The 20771-nt window shown below is 43.4% G+C and overlaps 1 protein-coding gene across 1 annotated transcript in view; it reads left to right on the top strand.

Annotated features, from left to right (window-relative positions):
- Positions 1-20771, top strand: part of RNASET2 (ribonuclease T2) — a 243246-nt gene that overhangs the window by 48448 nt on the left and 174027 nt on the right. Inside the window, exon 2 of the mRNA XM_040429441.1 lies at positions 6486-6584. Within this exon, the coding sequence (XP_040285375.1) occupies positions 6496-6584 (89 nt within the window). The 5' untranslated portion in view covers positions 6486-6495. The remainder of the gene's footprint in view (positions 1-6485; positions 6585-20771) is intronic.

The raw sequence follows: 20771 nt of genomic DNA, 5'->3' as shown, positions 1-20771 counted from the left end.
GGAAGGACAGCGTCTGTCCGAAACACGTTGGAGACCTTCTTGGCAGGTGTAGCGACCCGTAGCTACAGAAGTGACGTCACTAGCTGCTCCGTGAGAGCGCGCACTGCAAAACTCCGATCTAATACCAGCATCACGCCACCGGCCGGGGTCGTGTATTGTATGGTGTAGACTATTGAGGACCCAGTACCTACCAAGTATAGAGTGTACCTCAACAAGACAGCACCGGTGATGAGGTAATCTTTAAAAGATATAATAGAGGTATTGAGTGATTGTAACTACACAGGATTACCCACTTGTGTACACACTCTACAAACAGTTACCCCCTTTCTCGTCTGAGCGCGGTACCAATAGTATATTGCAAAAAATAAAAACTGCCACAACAGCCATTTTTTGGTTGCCTTGCCTCATGAAAGTGTAATATCGAGCAATCAAAAATCATATGTACCCCAAATTAGTACCAATAAAACCGTCACCTCATCCCATAGTTTACAAAATGGGGGTCACTTTTTGGGAGTTTCTACTCTACTCTAGGGGTGCATAAGGGGGTCTTCAAATGTGACATGGCAACTTAAAATTATCCCAGTGGAATCTGCCTTCCAAAACCCATATGGCGCTCCTTTCCCTCTGCACCCTGCCATGTACCCATACAGCAGTTTACGAACACATATGGGGTGTTTCTGTAAACTGCAGAATCCGGGTAATAAATATTGAGTTTTCTTTGGCTGCTAAACCTTGCTGTGTTACAGGGAAAATTTGATTAAAATGGAAAATCTGCTAAAAAAGTGAAATTTTAAATTTTCACCTCCATTTTCCTTTCATTCTTGTGGAACACCTAAAGGGTTAACAAAGTTTGTAAAATCCGTTTTGAATAACTTTGAAGGGTGTATTTCATAAAATGGGGTCATTTATTGGTGGTTTCTACTATGTAAGCCCCACAAAGTGACTTCATAACTGAGGTGGTTGTTAACCCTTTCATGACCAAGGGTCATTGATGCCCCAGTGTCCAGGTCAAAATGTATGCGTCACTTTATGTGGTAATAGCTTTGGAACACTTTTACTTATCCACGCCATTCTGAGATTGTTTTCTCGTGACACATTGTACTTCATGATAGTCATTTCAGGTCTGAAGTCACTTTGTGGGGCTTACATAGTGGAAACCCCCATAAATGACCCCATTGTAGAAACTACACTCCTCAAGTTACTCAAAACTGATTTTACAAACTTTGTTAACCCTTTAGGCGTTCCACAAGAATTAAAGGAAAATGGAGATTAAATTTCTAAATTTCACTTTTTTGGCAGATTTTCCTTTTTTTTTTTTTTTTTTCTTTAACACATTGAGGGTTAACAGCCAAACAAAACTCAATATTTATTACCCTGATTCCGCGGTTTACATAAACACCCCACATGTGGTCGTAAACTGCTGTACGGGTGCACGGCAGGGCGCAGAAGGAAAGAAATGCCATACGGTTTTTGGAAGGCAGATTGTGCTGGATTGGTTTTCTGAACGCCATATGTTTTTTATTTTTCTGCCGATAGTCTTGTGCAGGGGCTCGTTTTTTGCAGAAAGTGTTGAGGTTTTTATTGGTACCATTTTTGGGTACATAGGATTTTTTGATCATTCATTATTACACTTTATGGGGCAAGGTTTTCTGGAACAGTTTTCATTTATTTATTTTTACAGCGTTCATCTGAGGAGTTAGGTCATGTGATAGTTTTATAGAAAAGATCGTTACGGACGTTGCAATACCTAATATGTATACTTTTTCTTATTTATTTAAGTTTTACACAATAATAGCATTTCTGAAACCCAAAAAATGATGTTTTAGTGTCTCTATAGTCTGAGAGCCATAGCTTTTTTATTTTTTGGGCGATTGTCTTAAATAGGGTATCATTTTTTGCGGAACGAGGTGACGGTTTGGTACTATTTTGGGGGTCATAAGCCTTTTTGATCGCTTGCTGTTGCACTTTTTGTGATGTAAGGTGACAAAAATAGCTTTTTTGGCACTGTTTTTCGGACGGGGTCTATCATGTGATATATTTATAGAGACGGTTGTTACGGACGCGGTGACACCTAATATGTGTATTTTATTTTATTTTTTCATATTTTTTTATAGGAAAAGGCAATTTCTTTTTTTAATTCACATTTTTATTTATTTTTTTATTTTTCATTTTTATTATTTTCACTTTCTTTTTTTAATCAAGTCCCTCTTGGATCATGAAGATCCAGTGGGGCTGATGGCTGTACTATACTTTGCAATGCTCTTGCATTGCAAAGTATAATACTATTAGATGCCCTGTAATGCCCTGTAGGTGGCAACAGCGGACGCTTTTGCAAAGCGTCCGGTTGCCATGGCAACCATCGGGTGCTGCAATCACAGCGCTGCAGCCCCGATGGTTGAGAGAGGGAGCTCCCTCCCTCTATTAACCCTATGGATGCCGCAACCGCGGCATCTATGGGGTTACAGGAGAGTGTCAGCATAGAGCTGACACTCTCTGCTGATGGCGGCGGCTCAGTAATGGAGCCGCCACCATCACACACAGCAGGGGGATCGGGGGGGTTCGGGGGCAGCGCTGGAAAGGGGGGGATCGGCGGGGGTATGGCCACCAATATTGACAGAGGCTGGGGCAGGAGGGGCGGGTGAGAATGAATGCATGGTGCGGGGAGGGGGCGGACCGCATCAGGGCAGCTGCCTCTAGATGAGCTGCAGGCGGACACAAGGGGGGGCTTGGAGGGGCACAGATGGGGTGCACAGCCACAGATCGGGGGCACAGATGGGGGGGGGGGGGGTATTATGAGGACCCTACCTGACTTCATGCTCTGATCTGCAGAGCGCAGAACAGAGCATGAAACCGGCATTTTTTTCACTGCCGCGATCCGATTGGTTAGTCTGCACAGACTAACCAATCGGATCGATTGTCGGCAAGGGGCCACTCTGATTGGTCCCTTTCCAGCATTACTAGACTGTATGCTGTCTGTGAAGCTGCAAAGCGCTTGGATTAAAGAGCTAGTTTGACGTTTATATATGTGGTAGCTGCACGGGGTATGTGCAGCTATCACGTATATATACAGATTGCGGTCGGGAAGGGGTTAAAAAAGTGGGTTTTTCAAATTTTCTTAAAAATTTTAAGAATTGCATCTAAGCCTTCTAACGTCCTAAAAAAATAAAATGATGTTTAAAAAATGATGCCAATATGAAGTTGAAATCTGGGAAATGTACAGTAACAACTATTTTATGAGGTATCACAATCTGCTTTAAAAGCAGAGACATTCAAATTTCAAAAATGGTGAATTTTTCCACATTTTCTGTAAATTTTTTATAAATAAATGTGAAACATATTGACTTACATTTACCACTAACATGAAGTACAATATGTCACGAGAAAACAATCTCAGAATCGCTTATATAAGTAAAAGTGTTCCAGAGTTATTACCACATAAAGTGAAACATGTCAGATTTGCAAAAAGTGGCTTGGTCCTTATGGTGACAACGTGCTTGGTCTTGAGGTTAATATTGCATACAATGTAGTGGGAAGCTGTAAAAAAATAAATAATAATTCTGCCACTGTTTTATGGGTTTTGCTTTTACTGCATTCCCTGTCTGGTAAAACTGACCCGTTGATTTCATTCTCCAGGTCAGTACAATTACAACAAAACCACATTTGTATAGTTTTCTTTAGTTTAAATTATTTTTTTTTTCATTGCCATATTCTGAACCCTATAGCTTTTTTTGTAGTTATGTGTATGGAGCTGTGTGAGGGCTAATTTTTTTTTGTGGGGTGATCTTTACTTTTCATTGATAACATTTTGGGGTGTGTATGAGTTTTCAATCACTTTTTATTCAATTTTTTGGGGGAGGTGAAGACTAGAAATGAGCGAATTTTAGATTAAGAAATTCGTTCACGCTTCGTTTACTGGTAAAAGGTAAATTACATTATGGATTCTGTTACCACGGACTATAACGCAATTCTATGACGGAATGCATAACGGTCTGCCTTTATAGGCATTCTGTTATTCATTCCGCCATAATAGAAGTATATAGGCTGCAAAACGGATCCGTCCTGTTTCCGTTATGCAGGAGAGGAAAATATGAAATTCGCTCCTCTCTAGTGAAGACCAAAAGACTAGCTGTTTTTCTGTTTGCCGTATGGGATAAATATTATATATATATATATATATATATATATATATATATATATACAGAAAATAACAGGGCAGCACTCCTAGCTCCAAGTAGTTCAGGTGCCAGCGTTTTCCCCTTGGTCCTGGGGTCCAAACACAATCCAAATAAATGTAACGCAGGACTATGAATAAATATCGTATTTTATTCACTTTTTATCCAAGGAGTGCTGCATTACATTTATTAGAATTATATATATATATATACACTGCTCAAAAAAATAAAGGGAACACAAAAATAACACATCCTAGATCTGAATTAATGAAATATTCTTCTGAAATACTTTGTTCTTTACATAGTTGAATGTGCTGACAACAAAATCACACAAAAAAAAAAAATGGAAATCAAATTTTTAAACCCATGGAGGTCTGGATTTGGAGTCACCCTCAAAATTAAAGTGGAAAAACACACTACAGGCTGATCCAACTTTGATGTAATGTCCTTAAAACAAGTCAAAATGAGGCTCAGTAGTGTGTGTGTGGCCTCCACGTGCCTGTATGACCTCCCTACAACGCCTGTGCATGCTCCTGATGAGGTGGCGGGCGGTCTCCTGAGGGATCTCCTCCCAGACCTGGACTAAAGCATCTGCCAACTCCTGGACAGTCTGTGGTGCAACATGACGTTGGTGGATAGAGCGAGACATGATGTCCCAGATGTGCTCAATTGGATTCAGGTCTGGGGAACGGGCGGGCCAGTCCATAGCATCAATGCCTTCGTCTTGCAGGAACTGCTGACACACTCCAGCCACATGAGGTCTAGCATTGTCTTGCATTAGGAGGAACCTAGGGCCAACCGCACCAGCATATGGTCTCACAAGGGGTCTGAGGATCTCATCTCGGTGCCTAATGGCAGTCAGGCTACCTCTGGCGAGCACATGGAGGGCTGTGCGTCCCTCCAAAGAAATGCCATCCCACACCATTACTGACCTAATGCCAAACCGGTCATGCTGGAGGATGTTGCAGGCAGCAGAACGTTCTCCACGGCGTCTCCAGACTGTCACATGTGCTCAGTGTGAACCTGCTTTCATCTGTGAAGAGCACAGGGCGCCAGTGGCGAATTTGCCAATCTTGGTGTTTTCTGGCAAATGCCAAACGTCCTGCACGTGGTTGGGCTGTAAGCACAACCCCCACCTGTGGACGTCGGAACCTCATATCACCCTCATGGAGTCTGTTTCTGACCGTTTGAGCAGACACATGCACATTTGTGGCCTGCTGGAGGTCATTTTGCAGGTCTCTGGCAGTGCTCCTCCTGTTCCTCCTTGCACAAAGGCGGAGGTAGCGGTCCTGTTGCTGGGTTGTTGCCCTCCTACGGCCTCCTCCACATCTCCTGATGTACTGGCCTGTCTCCTGGTAGCGCCTCCATGCTCTGGACACTATGCTTGCTGACAGACACAGCAAACCTTCTTGCCACAGCTCGCATTGATGTGCCATCCTGGATAAGCTGCACTACCTAAGCCACTTGTGTGGGTTGTAGACTCCGTCTCATGCTACCACTAGAGTGAAAGCACCGCCAGCATTCAAAAGTGACCAAAACATCAGCCAGGAAGCATAGGAACTGAGAAGTGGTCAGGTCACCACCTGCAGAACCACTCCTTTATTGGGGGTGTCTTGCTAATTGCCTATAATTTCCACCTGTTGTCTATCCCATTTGCACAACAGCATGTGAAATTGATTGTCACTCAGTGTTGCTTCCTAAGTGGACAGTTTGATTTCACAGAAGTGTGATTGACTTGGAGTTACATTGTGTTGTTTAAGTGTTCCCTTTATTTTTTTGAGCAGTGTATATATATATATATATATATATATATATATATATATATATATATATCTTGTATTCACACCCTGTGATACCCATGATGTTGTTGTTTTTTAAATTGTTAGTCAATTATTTTTTTTTTACACTTGGGGAACTTGAACAGGCAATTATTAGATTGCTTCTCTCACAGACTTCAATGCATTAACATTGATGTTTATGAGGATTATGCTATGTTCATACAGAGCCCTGCCACAGGGTCTTCATAGCAACCTCTGTGCAGCAGCCTCAGATCTTTCAGGAGGGCCGAGGCTGCCGCGCGCGCCTTTAGACTCCACCAGTCTCCGCTAGGGGGATCCATTGCAGACCAAGGAGCGCGTGCCCCTGGGTTTTTTATCTCCCAGATGCCGTGGTTAAATGTGACCATGGCATCTGAGGAGTTAAATATATGCGATGGATGTTATAGTCAATGCATACATGAGTCCCGGGTGTCTGCTGTTTAACTTGGGTGTTTGTTAATATTTTTCAATTATTTTGCTTTTTTCCCTTTTAAAGGCATTGCAATATGGAGTTTCGTTTGCAACGCACACTGATGTTCATATCTGTTCTTTTGGTTATGCACATGTGCTATATGGATGATTCATTGGGTTTGAGGTAAGATAACATTCCTATAGAATTTTACATGACAAGGAATATTAACTGTATATGTATAATTTATTGCTTGTGACTGACTTCTTTTGAGAGTATGTATTACCTTGTATTGCTTATTTGCATGTAATGTATCTTGCAAAAGGTTCTTGATGGCATACTCACATGGCAGATATTCCACACAGATTTTGAAACATACAGTGAGGAACAGAAGTATTTGAACACCCTGCGATTTCTCCCACTTAGAAATCATGGAGGGGTCTGAAATTCACATTGTAGATGCATTCCCACTCTGAGAGACAGAATAAAAAAAACTAATTCAGGAAATCACATTGTATGATTTTTAAAGATTTTTTTTGTCTTGCACTGCAGAACATAAGTATTTAAACACCTGAGAAAATCTGTGTTAATATTTGGTACAGAAGCCTTTGTTTGCAATTACGTTTCCTGTAGTTCTTGACCAGGTTTGTACACACTGCAACAGGGATTTTGGCCCACTCCTCCACATAGATCTCCTCTAGATCTGTCAGGTTTCGGAGCTATCGCTGAGCGCCACAGAGTTTCAGCTCCCTCCAAAGATGTTCTATTGGATTTAGGTCTTGAGACTGGCTAGGCCACTCCAGAATCTTGATATGCTTCTTATGGAGCCACTCCTTGTTTATCCTGGCTGTGTGCTTCGGGTCGTTGTCATGTTGGAAGACCCAGCCACGACCCATCTTCAATGCTCCGACTGAGGGAAGGAGGTTGTTGCTCAAAATCTCACAATAAATGGCCCCATTCATGCTCTCCTTAATACAATGCAGAAAAGCACCCCCAAAGCATGATGTTACCACCCCCATGCTTCACAGTAGGGATGGTGTTCTTGGGATGCAACTCATCCTTCTTTTTCCTCCAAACACGACAAGTGAAGTTTAGACCAAAAAGTTCTACTTTGGTCTCATCTGACCACATGACTTGTCCCATGCCTCCTCTGGATCATCCAGATGGTCATTGGTAAACTTCAGACAGGTCTGGACATGTGATGACCTTCCCTGCAATGCATGATTTGAAACCATGACGGCGTAGTGTTCTACCGACAGTGAACTTTGAAACTGTGGTCCCAGCTCTCTTCATGTCATTGACCAGCTCCTCCCTTGTAGTTCTGGGCTGATTCCTCACCTTTCTTATCATCAGTGATACCCCACGAGGTGAGATCTTGCATGGAGCCCCAGTCCGAGGGAGACTGACAGTCGTCTTTAGCCTCTTCCATTTTCTAACAATTGCTCCAACAGTTGATCTATTTTCCCCAAGCTGCTTGGCAATTGCCCCGTAGCCCTTTCCATACTTGTGGAGGTCCACAATTTTGTCTCTGGTGTCTTTTGACAGCTCTTTGGTCTTGCCCATTGTAGTAGTTGGCGTCTGACTGACTATGGGCTGAGGTGTCTTTAAAGAGGTGCTACTAAGTTAGATTCATAAGTGGAGAAGAGGTGGACTTTTTAAAAGGCACAGTAAAAGGTCTTTGAGAGACAGAATTCTTGCTGTTTCTTAGGTGTTTAAATACTTATGTTTTGCAGTGCAAGACAAGTTAAATTCTTTAAAAATCATACAATGTGATTTCCTGAATTTTTTTACATTTTTATTCTGTCTCTCAAAGTGGGAATGCACCTACAATGTGAATTTCAAGTGGGAGAACTTGCAAAATTGCAGGGTGTTCAAATACTTCTGTTCCTCACTTTATACTGTGTTGAAATCTGGTGGAAACTTTGTGTATATTCCGTTGTATTTCAATAGAATCCACACTACCATTCATATGCCTGCGGATTCTTTCCACACAGACTTCAATACCATCTTAAAGTGTAACTGTCATTAAAGGAAATTTGTCACCATTTTTTTGGTGTGCTAAGGGCAACATTAACTAGTGATAGGTCTCCTTAGCAGAATGCTTGGTCAGTTTCTTTAATTGACTCAGCCAAAATCTTGTACAATTTTAAGTAAGCACATATGCCTTCTTGACTTGGTTTCCACCCACTCCCGACTTAAAGGATTTCTGTCACCTGAAAAATTGGTATTAAGCTGGCTGAAATTAGCGATGTGCTAATGTCAGCTGAACATAACTATATTAGTGCCATCTCACTGCCTGCCGCCCTTATTGAGAAGAACAAACTTTAATAATATGCTAATTAGCCACTAAGAGCAGGGGGAGCCTTGCCCCTGTTCTTAGAGCCTCAGTTCTCCCACCTCTGGCCCTGCCCTGCTACACTAGATTGACAGGGCCAGGCAGCGTTGGTCTCCTACCTCTTGCCCTGTCTCCAGTGTAAATCTCGCGCCTGGGCCGTCCCGTTCAGTATACGGCGCAGGCGCAGTGAGTGAAGGGCACTCGCCGGCTTCTTCACTGCGCCTGCTCTGAATACTGAAGAGCGCACAGGGTCGGCAGGAGGAGGTGAACGCTGCCTAGCTTTTTGTTTACTCTCCTCAAAGATGGACCCACCAATACATTTTTTGTGCTTCACCAGGTGCTGGAAAGGGGGAATAAGGATAAAGTTGTCTAAAAACATTGCCTTTATCAGTGTTACCTGGGAATTTTTTTGTTCTTAGCCATAAAAGACATCATGTCAGTTGCTAGAATATCTTCTTATGCACTGTTCCAATTGCTGGATGCAGTTGTGACAATTTGGTCAGCATTTGCAATGTTTATGTATTTTAAAGTGTTTGTATGGGTTTCTTCCGGGTACTCCAGTTTCCTCCCACACTCCAAAGACATGATGATAGGGAACTTAGATTGTGATCCCCATTGGAGACAGCTTGATGCTAATGTTTGTAAAGCGATGTGGGATATAGTACCGCTATTTAATTGCATAAAATAAATAAATGAGTTTTCAGGATTTTTATATTGCTGGCCTATCGTTAGAATTCGCAATCAATTTCTTACACCCTCTTCATCAGTTGTTCCCAAGTAACTCTGACAGTAGAACTACAAGGCTCCATCCACTTCAGTGGGAGCATGACTGCAGTAACCAGCATTTTCTACACAGTAGACAATGCTATACAGATCTGGCCCCTATTTATATCACTGTAGCTGCTTGGAAACAACTGATTGATGGGAGTGTGCAGTTTCGGACCTCCGCTGATCAGATATTGCTGGCCTGTTCTGAACATTGGCCTTCAATCTAAAAATCCTGGAAACCCGGAATTCATAATTTTTCCACCATGTCATACAGCATCCCAGTCCAGTCCATTACAGTTGACAGCGCCATGCTCGCTCCAGTCTTACAGGTCCGCTGCTTGTAGGATAACTTTTGATTCTGCCCTGTCCTTCAAGCCACACGTCCAAACCTGTACCACCACCTGCCCCTTTCAACTTAAAATATCTCATATTTGCTCCTTCCTCACTCATGAGTCAACTAAAATGCTAGTGCATGCCCTCGTCAACCCCTCACCTGGACTACTGCAACATACTTCTCTGTGGCCTCCCATCTAGCACTCTTGAACCCCTCCAATCTATCCTCAGATCTGCTGCCCGGTTAATCCACGTCTTTCCTTGTTAGGCTACTTTCACACTAGAGGCACGGACCTCCGGCAGGCCATTCCGTCGGGTGAACAGCCTGTCGGATCTGTCCTGCCGCTAGTGACCAAAAACTGCCGCTTTGTCCCCATTGACTATAATGGGGGTGGGGCAGAGTTCCGGTGGAGGCACGGCAGCGCACGGCGAGAGGCTGCCGGAATAAAACTACAACATGTCCGACATTTATTCCGGCAGCCTCTGGCCGTGCGCTGCCGTTCCCCGCCAGAACTCCGCCCCGGCCCCATTATAGTCAGTGGGGACAGAACGGCAGTCCGGGGGCACATGGTCACTAGCGGCAGGACGGATCCGACAGGCTGTTCACCCGACGGAACAGCCTGCCGGAGGTCCGTGCTGCTAGTGTGAAAGTAGCCTTACTCATCTGGCTCTCTCCTCTGCCATTCCCTTTACTGACTTCCCATTGTCCAGCAAATTCAGTTCAAAATACTAGCAACTATATTTAAGGCCGTCCACAACCTGACGCCTCTTTACATCTCTGACCTGCTTTCCAGATAAAACCCCACAGGTAATCTTCAACCTCCTTCTTTCTCTCTCGTCTGTTTCTCAAATAATCGTCAATTCCTGGTAGCCAGATTTCCTTTTACCATTCAGTGGGTTGGGGCCTGCAATGTTTATTACAGTGTGTATTAAGGTGGATTTAGACAAGCAGATAATCACCGACACGAACGACTACTGACCGAATGTTCTAGCAGACAAGTAGCATTTAAATGAAAGGATTATCGTGTAAAATGTTATATTTTTTTAAATCAAATAATCGTTGATACACCTGTCTACCAATGGCTCTTTATCGTCAGGAATGTCCATGATGCGCACAATGTACATTTACATAACGCAATTCATGAATGAAAAACGATGATTGTACTTGTTCACATCAATGATTTCACAGATATCGAGTGTTTTTGGTCAAATGGCTCAGTTATTAGAAACATTTTACATGCCGCGATTCTCATCCATCTTTCATTGCTTGCGTTCGAATTGTAACCATTATCTGCTTTTCTAAATCCACATATACACATCACAGGTAGAAGATGTCATTAAAGCAGTCCTACTGGAACTGCTGTCAGGGCACGGCTGCAAGGAAGCAAAACTGGGCTGCTCGGAGCTTCCTCCACCACCCGCTGTTGTCATGTGCAACATTAAGGCCCATATCATTTTACTTTGGTGAAAGGGACAGATTCCAATATATTTAAGGGTCTGTTGTGTTTCTTTACCCAAAGTAAACTTTTTGGCCTCCAAGTGAGCAGACCCCCCCCCCCCTCCCGTATGAAGTCGAGACTCCTTCCGGACAAGCCATGGCACCAGAAGATAATAGAACGTGCAGGTTTTCTGAAATTTCCGAGTTCTTGTGCTACCGTCATAGGCCGGGGCTGTCTACCCAACCCGGCCCCCTCCCCCCATTTTCCCCTGACATCCCCCCTTCCGTGTGCTGCCCAATAGTTATTTTTTTCTGTATGAAGAGGCTGAAGTGCTCCGTGAGTGCTGCAGCCTCTTCCTAGGCCATGTGACATCACATTTATCAGTCACATGTCGTAGCGCAGCTCATTCCCATCCGAGTGAAAAGGGCTGAGCTGCAATACTAATCAAAGATGCCATCAAATGGACAAGGCTCTGCTTAGTAAGCAGCGAGGAGGTTGTGGCGCTCAATGGAGCACCATTTTCTCCTCAAATAGCTGTTCGGCACGGGTACTGGGAGTTGGACCCCTCTCATCTCATAGTGATGACCTATCCAGAGGATAGGCCAACAATATGTAAGGCACGTATTAGACCAGTAAATGTGGCTGACAATTGTCAGGAAGGAAGCATTCCTTCCCGGCTATTAACTGCTTGTCGCAATCTTCTCCACAGTGTGGGGAGGAGCGATAGCTAATGCCATCGCTCCTCCCCATACAAAATAATTTTTTGACGTTGGCACAGGCTGTTTAAACAATGATTTTTAAGCGTATATAGATAATTATCATAATCTTTATATAGCAGCAATATTTTCCGCAGCACTTACAGGCCCATTAAAGTGAATCGGTCGCATTCGAGCCACAAAAAATGCAGCTTGGATGCGGACCCATTCACTTCAGCGGGCCCGCAAAATGCAGTGCAATCTGAAAGCACTATGTTATAGAGCAGGAGAAGCTGAGCAGTTTGACGTATAGTTTTGTGGGAAAAGATTCTGTAAAACCTGTAATGTATACATTTATTTCTTAGTTTTTTCCACCTCCTGTGAAGAGCTATCGGTACAGGGTGGATGTGTTATCACTGACTGACAGCTCTCTCTCTGTAGGAGAGAAAAAACATATTCACACTATCAATTATTGATAACCCCTCCCTCCTATACCGATAGGTACTCACAGGGATGCAAATAAGCAAAGATATAAATGTATAAATTACAGATTTTACTGAATCTTTCCCACAAATTGAAATATATATATATATATATATATATATATATATATAAATATATCATTCTGCTCAGCTCAACCTGCTTTATAACATGCTGCTTTCAGATTGCATTGCAATTTATGGTGACAGGTAGAGTTGAGCGGACACCTGGATTTTCGGGTTTGGCCAAATTTTACAAAAAAGTTCGAGTTCGGGACCCGAACTTGACCCCGAACCCCATTGAAGTCAATGGGGACCCGAACTTTGGAGCACTAAAATGGCTCTAAAAAAGTCATGGAAAGGGCTAGAGGGCATCAAAATGTGGTTAAGAGCATGGCAAGTGCTCTGCTAACAAATGTGGATAGGGATATGACTTAAAATAACATAAAATACGCAAAAATTTAGGAGGACGAGGTCCATATGGAGTAGGAGTTTGAGGAGGCAGTGGATGTGGCGGTGTAGGTGGAAGCGGCGGAGGAGGAGGTAGCCAACACTGTTTTTTGTTTTTTATTTTATTATTTATTTTTGTTTAAATTAGGGTACACTCCAAAACATTGGGAAATATAACCTGTGATAACCCCCTCCAGCCATGCTAAACAAACGTTCAGACAATACACTGGCTGCAGGGCAGGCCAGCATCTCCAAGGCGTAAAGGGCAAGCTCAGGCCATGTGCCCAATTTGGAGACCCAGAAGTTGAAGGGGGCAGACCCATCAGTCAGTACGTGTAGGCGTGTGCACACATACTGCTTCACCATGTCGCACGTCCCCATGATTTCCACGATCCAATTGGATATCTGCTCTATCAACTTTTGATGTTCTTTTATGTGCCTAATGAAAGCAGGGGGCGCCCGGCAATTACCCATTCCTGACTCGGGGAGGTAGTGATGATAAATAACAATACAGGACTCTTAAGATGCCCTGTTATTGGAATGATTAATAAAAAAAATATAGGGAATGTCACTGGGTATTTAAGATTTGGCAACGTTAGACAGGAGAGGACCTGCTGCCGCTTTGTTGACTCCAGATAACTTCTGCCTGATCGCACGTCCCCGTGACGTCCACGATCCAATTGGATATCTTCTCTATCAACTTTCTGTTCTGTCCCTCTATCAGAACTTCTGTTCGGTTATCAATGTTCTTTTCTGCGCCTACCATGTTGATCACGGTTAGCGGCAAATCAGGGTTCCACGCCTGAGAGGGAGCGTGAGAAAGGGATACCACATCCAAGGGAGGTCAATGGCTGCAATGTGATCGAGCTGAAATGTGGGTACCTTCATTCCAGCATGTGTCCTGTTTCTTTTATTCAACTTTTCATTCAGATGAGAAAGCAATTTTTCTGATATGCAAATTAAGTCTCAAGGTGCCCAGAGGGGCGTTATTACTCTGCTCTAGTGCCCAGTAATGCCCCCCTGCAGTGCCCAGCCCGCCTTTCTTCCAAGCCCAGCACGCCTCCTAAGAAATAAATGTACTCCTACATCCTTGCCGAACGGCGCCGCCCCCTCCACTACGTCATTTAATTTATTCACTGCACCGTCCTTGCTTCCTCCTCTCTTGGTCTCCGAAATCCCGTGCAGGCGCAGTATTGCTGAGTGCCTGCGCCTGTACGATACTCCTGCTCCTGAGGTCAACAGCCTCAATAGTGTCACTGGGCATGCGCCGAGCCCAGTGACGTAATCAGAGCGCTGTTGCCCTCTGGAGCAGGAGTATCGTACAGCTGTCCGTGAAGGGTCCGTGTTTCCGTATTTTGCTGTCCGTGTTGCATCTGTGTTTCACTGACACTAAACAGCTGAAAAATAATTTTCAAAGCATCTCTTTTTAATGATCCGTGAAACACGGATGAAACACGGATGGTATCTGTGTTGCTTCCGTGGTTTTCACGGACCCATAGACTATAATGGACGTGATGGATCCGTAAACATGGATAAAATAGAGCATGCATCTGTGCTAAAAACACTGACCCACGGACCATGCTAAAACACTGATGTGTGAATACACAAGTACAGCACACATCCATGAAACACTGACGTGTGAATAAGGCTTTATACTACAGCCCAGTTTGTGAGTTCTCTTTGCAATTTTCCAATGTTTTCGGGCCTCCACAAACAAACAAACAAAAAAATAAAGAAAAAAAAATCTATAAAATGCATTTTATGTTATTTTAAGTCATTTCCCTATCCACATTTGCAGGGAAATTTCACTGCTCTTACGCCCACTTTGGAGCCTTTTGAAGCCCTCTAGCCTTTTCTATTACTTTTTTAGAACCATTTTAGTGCCCCAAAGTTTGGGTCCCCATTAACTTCAATAGGGTTCGTTGTTTGGGGTCAAGTTCAGAACTCAAATCAAACTTTGAAACAAAGTTCAGCCGAACCACTCATACCCGGACATCCAGCGCTCCACTCATCACTACTCATGACAGATTGTACTTCATGACCTTCATTTCATCTTTACAGTATTTATAAAAAAATCCCAAATTTACCAAAAATTTTGAAATATTTTCAATTTTCAAAATTTCAATTTCTCTGCTTTTAAAACAGAAAGTGATACCTCATAAAATATTTATTACTTATTCCCCATATATCTACTTCATGTTGGAATCATTTTGTAAATGTCATTATATTTTTTTTCTAGGACGTTAGAAGGCTTAAAATGTTTAACCAAATTTCCCAAACCCACTTTTTAAGGACCAGTTCAGTTCTTAAGTCACTTTGTGAAGCTTACATAGTAGACACCACCCATAAATGACCCCATTTTAGAAATGAAACCCTTAAGTTATTCAAAACTGATTTTACAATCTTTGTTAACCCTTTAGGTGTTCCACAAGAATTAGCGGAAAATGGAGATGAAATTAATAAATTTTCCATTTTTTGGCAAATTTTCCATTTTAATCCATTTTGTTCTGTAACACATCAAGGGTTAACAGCCAAACGAAACTCAATATTTATTTATTACCCTGATTCTGCAGTTTAAGGAAACACACCACATGTGGGGGCAAACTTATGTAAGGGTGCACGGCAGGGTGCAGAAAAAAAGAAGCGCCGTAAGGTTTTTAGAAAGCAGATTTTTGCTGGACTGGTTTTTAGACTCCATGTCCCATTTGAAGCCCGCCTAATGCACCCCTACAGTAGAAACATTGTAAGTCAGGACGGATCCGTTTGGCTCCGCACCGTCAGGCGGACATCAAAACGCCAGTGTGAAAGTAGCCTCATGGTGCAAGGTGACCAAAAAATTGGTTGTTTTTTTTTACCATCGTTCACCTGTGGGGGTAGGTCATGTGATATTTTTATAGCGCAGGTAGTTAAAGGGTTTCTACCACCAGAAATACTGTTATGTAGCTGACTGACATTAGCGATGCGCCAATGTCAGCACTACATAACAGTATGTTTCTAACGTTAGTCCCTGCAGCCGTTTTTGTTAAAAAAGCACTTTTATTATATGCTAATGAGCCTCTAGGTGCTATGTGGGCGTAAAATCAGCACCTAGAGGCTCCGTCCACTCGCCCATTATGCCGCCCAGGTCCAGTGTTGTGCCCGCCCAGCTCCTCTTGATTGATGGCACGGTCCGCCGCATCGCTGCCGAAATCCCGCGCCGTTCACTTCTGTCTTCGGCGCAGTGAGCGAAGGCCGCTCTCCTGATGCCGGCTTCCTCACTGTGACGTAGTCGGCGCAGGCGCAGTGAGGAATCCGACACCAGGATCGCATCATTCACTCACTGCGCCTGCGCCAAAGACAGAAGTGAACGGTGCAGGCGCGGGATTTCGGCAGCGATGCGGCCGTGCCATCAATCAAGAGGAGCTGGGCGGGCACAACACTGGACCTGGGCGGGATAATGGGTGAGTGGACGGAGCCTCTAGGTGCTGATTTTACGCCCACATAGCACCTAGAGGCTCATTAGCATATAATAAAAGTGCTTTTTTAACAAAAACGGCTGCAGGGACTAACGTTAGAAACATACTGTTATGTACTGCTGACATTAGCGCATCGCATGTCAGTCAGCTATATAACAGTATTTCTGGTGGTAGAAACCCTTTAAGGACATGGGGATACCTAATATGTCTACTTTATTTATATATTTATTTATTTATGTATGTATGTATGTATTTATTTTAGGCTTCTTTCACACTTGCGTTAGGTGCGGATCCGTCTGGTATCTGCACAGACGGATCCGCACCTATAATGCAAACGCTTAGATCCGTTCAGAACGGATCCGTTTGCATTACCATGAACAAAAAATAAAAAAAATAAAAATTTTTTTTTTTTTTTTTTTTGTTCATGATAATGCAAACGGATCCGTTTTGACTTTACATTGAAAGTCAATGGTGGACGGATCCGTTTGAAAATTGAGCCATACTGTGTCATCTTCAAACGGATCCGTCCCCATTGACTTACATTGTAAGTCTGGACGGATCCGTTTGCCTCCGCACGGCCAGGCGGACACCCGAACGCTGCAAGCTGCGTTCAGGTGTCCGCCTGCTGAGCGGAGCGGAGGACAAACGGTGCCAGACTGATGCATTCTGAGCGGATCCGCGTCCACTCAGAATGCATTAGGGCTGGACGGATCCGTTCGGGGCCGCTTGTGAGAGCCTTCAAACGGAGCTCACAAGCGGAGCCCCGAACGCTAGTGTGAAAGTAGCCTTACTTTCAAACAAAAAGCATTTTTGAAACAAAAAAAAAAAACATATTTTAGTGTCTCTATAGTCTGAGAGCCAAAGTTTTTTTTATTTTTTTGCTGATTGTAGGAATTAATTTTTGGCGGGATGAGGTTACGGTTTGATTGGTACTATTTTGGGGGGCATACATCTTTTTGATCGCTTGGTGTTGTACTTTTTGTTTTGTAAGGTGACCAAAAATTGCTTTTTTTGGCACTGCCTTTTATTTGTTTTACAGTTGTTTATTTATTTATAGAGCCAGTTGTTACGCATTTTTTAACATAAAATCAGGGGAAAGGGGCGTTTTTTTTTCTTTCTTGAAACTTTTTTTTATCATTATAAATTTTTTACATTTTTTCAAATTTTTTTTTTTTACCTTATTTCTGTCCCACTCTGATACCCTCTGCAATGCATTACAATACATCTGTATTGTAATGCATTGGCTGTTAGTGTATTACTCAGTGTAATAAACTAACAGGTTGCCTAGGAGACCCAGCCTGGGGCCCCTGCAGTGATCCGGCACGCACCGCTCCAGAAGTCACTTCCCGCTATGACGTACTGTTACGTCATATGTCGGGAAGGGGTTAAATGTAACAAACAATACAAAAGTCAGCTTCACAATAAACATTAGAATACAGACCCAAAGATAGCATCCACGTGTTTTGCGTTGCTTCCTCAGGGGGATAACTCAATGAGAGTCTTAACACTCCTTAAATACCCCTAGTATCCAATCACAATGTTACTAGAAGCCCCTATATCTAATTACCTTACTAGTTAATTTTGGCATTCATTTTGTGGATTGGGTGTCTAACTAGCTTTATGTATTTTTATTAAATATTGTATGAATAAAGATGAAACATTTTTTATGAATTGGAGGCAGTGTGCTATTTTTGTCGGTACTTTCAATATTCTGCTTGCACCTGCACTTAAAAGTTGGTTTGCTGTGCTCATTGTGAATAGGGGTAGTTCATTTGCGCCAGAAAAATAGGCACACATTTAGGGTACTTTCACACTAGCGTTTTTCTTTTCTGGCACTGAGTTCCGTCATAGGGGGTCTATACCGGAAAAAAACTGATCAGTTTTATCCCCATGCATTCTGAATGGAGAGAAATCCGTTCAGGATGCATCAGGATGTCTTCAGTTCAGTCATGCATGCTGCGGTATTATCTCCGTCCAAAATTCCGGATCAGTTGAAATGTATTAGTATCAGATCCGACATAAAAAATACTGCAATGCCAGATCCGTCCTTCCAGTCTGCGCATGCGCAGACCGGTAAAAATGTGAAAAAAATATATAACTGATCAGTTTCTCCGGATGACATACGGAGAGACGGATCTGTTCTTGCAATGCATTTGTAAGACTAATCCGCATCCGGATCAGTCTACAAATGCTGTCCATTTGCATGCAGATTGCCGGATCCAGCAGGCAGTTCTGGCAACAGATCTGCTTGCCGGATCACTCTGCCGCAAGTGTGAAAGTAGAATTGGATAAATGTGGCGTATCCACTGGTCCCTTCACACTTCCCCCTAGCTACCCGCCTTTTCAGAAAGTGGCGAGACAGGTGTATTTAAAACGTTGCAAACACAAAGTTTGCAAATTTCGTATGCAAAAAAACAAGGTGAAGGGAGATGATAAATTTCGCTTAAGGTGTTTAACCCTTTCAGGACCCAGCCCAATTTGGCAAATCTCACATGTCTCTGTGGTGATAACTTTGGAATGCATTTACTTATCCCAGCAATTTTGAGACTTTTTACCTAACACATCGCAGTTCATGTTGGTGGTAAATTTTAGTTGATATGTTTTACCTTTTTTTTTATTTTATTTTGAATTACAAAAAAATCCCAAATTTACAGAAAATTTTGAAAAATTTTATGACTTTCTGAATTGCAGTTTGTTTTTAAGACAAATAGTGATACCTCATAAAATATTAGTATTCACCATATGTCTATTTTTATTTTGGCACCATTTTGTAAGTGTCATTTTATTTTTTAAGGACTTTTAGAAGGCTTAAAATTTTAAAATCACATTTTTCTTTAAAGGGGACGGAGCTGACCTCTGAGCTGTTCTTGTGCAGTTCCTGTTAAATGCCAACTATTCTACAGCCTACCTGCTGCTTTGACCCTCTTATTGAGAGCCATTTTTGGGTAGCTGCCCTCCAGTAACGTAGGGGCACCAAGTGCTCCCTGCACTCACCCTCGGCCTCAATTTGTGGGCACTCCTGGAACTTGACAGACCTAGAGGTCTACTGTCGCTGGATACTACTCCTGCAGCTGCTGGGATTTTCAAAATTTCCCCCATACTGCATGCCAACATCTGACTGTGCAGTGCAGGGTGCAACAGACTTGAAACAACCAGACTGAGCCAAGGCAGTTCCACATTTGGCTGCTGGACAGCAGTCATACAAAGCACTGAGACCGCTGAGTGCTCCTGCTCTGATGCAGGGAAATTATCCGCTACTGTATCTGGGCTGCCCATACCACAATTCTGAATTTGGTGAGCTTTAGGGACATACAGGACCACAAGAGGGAACAGCTGGTACTGTAATTCTGGCTCTTCCCAACATGGCGCTGGCACACAGACCTCGCGGCCTGATGAATCGCTGCCTTCCGCTCTGAGGAGCCCTACCTCAGAGCCTCAGTGCTCTCTTTGCGCTCCCCTGCTGATCACCGTGAGCCGTCACAGTGCCCTGACCAGGTCTCCCGGCTGCCATTACAGCCGCATGCTCCACGTGCGCCTTCTGGCCTTAACCTCACAAACCCACTGGAGCTTCTGATGGGCCCATATTTGGCCGCAATGTACCACAACAGGACAGGTCAGTCCAGAGGGATTACCCCCCTCCTGCCCTCTCCATCAGTAGCACTGACCCTGCTAGCCCTGTGTACTCTGCCCTAAGGCCATCAGCCCACCATTTCTGGCCTACAGGACCCCCACCTACAGTGTCCGACACCTCAGATAACTGTCCTGGGCCGTCATGTGACCAGCCACCTCCAGGTTCTGGATTCCCCCTCAGAAGCAGTCTCTGGACCACGAGCTGCGGTTCCCCAATGTGCCTGCTCGCTATCTGCCCTCCCATTGTATATCATTGTGAAAAGTAAGCATTCTCATTATTATGCCTGGGTTCTTGGTTATAGAAACACCCTACATGTGGCCCTTGTCTTTTGTCTGAATGTATGAGAGGGCTGAGGAGAAAAAAACACCATGCGCATTTTGAGGCCTAATATAATAATTTACACAGCTTGTAAATTGTAGAGTTTCCAGGGTGAAATAATGAATGAAAACCCAAAGTGAACCCATTTTGTAAACTCCACCCTTCAAGGTATTTATTAAGGGTGGAGTGAGCATTTTGATACCACAAGTTTTTTGCAGAGACCGCTAGGTCTGGTGTAGTGTATATATGTGTTCTAGAAGTGTTCCCAGTTAATTCACTGGCTCTGTTGGGAGGGACTGAACCCCGCCCATTAGTGCCGGTCACGTCACCGGACTCACTGCTAGGCGGAAACCATGGAGAGACTGGTAAGTCACCGGATCTCAAGAAAATTCCCTTGCACTGCACGATTAAGCACAGGGCAAGTGGAAGCATCGGAGTGTGAAAAGCTCTGATGCTCCACTCATTCATGG

The sequence above is a fragment of the Bufo bufo genome, chromosome 4 (assembly GCF_905171765.1).
Source record: "Bufo bufo chromosome 4, aBufBuf1.1, whole genome shotgun sequence".
NCBI lineage: Eukaryota > Metazoa > Chordata > Amphibia > Anura > Bufonidae > Bufo > Bufo bufo.
The sequence above is the reverse complement of the archived record's forward strand: the minus strand, read 5'-3'. Positions and strand labels throughout refer to the sequence as shown.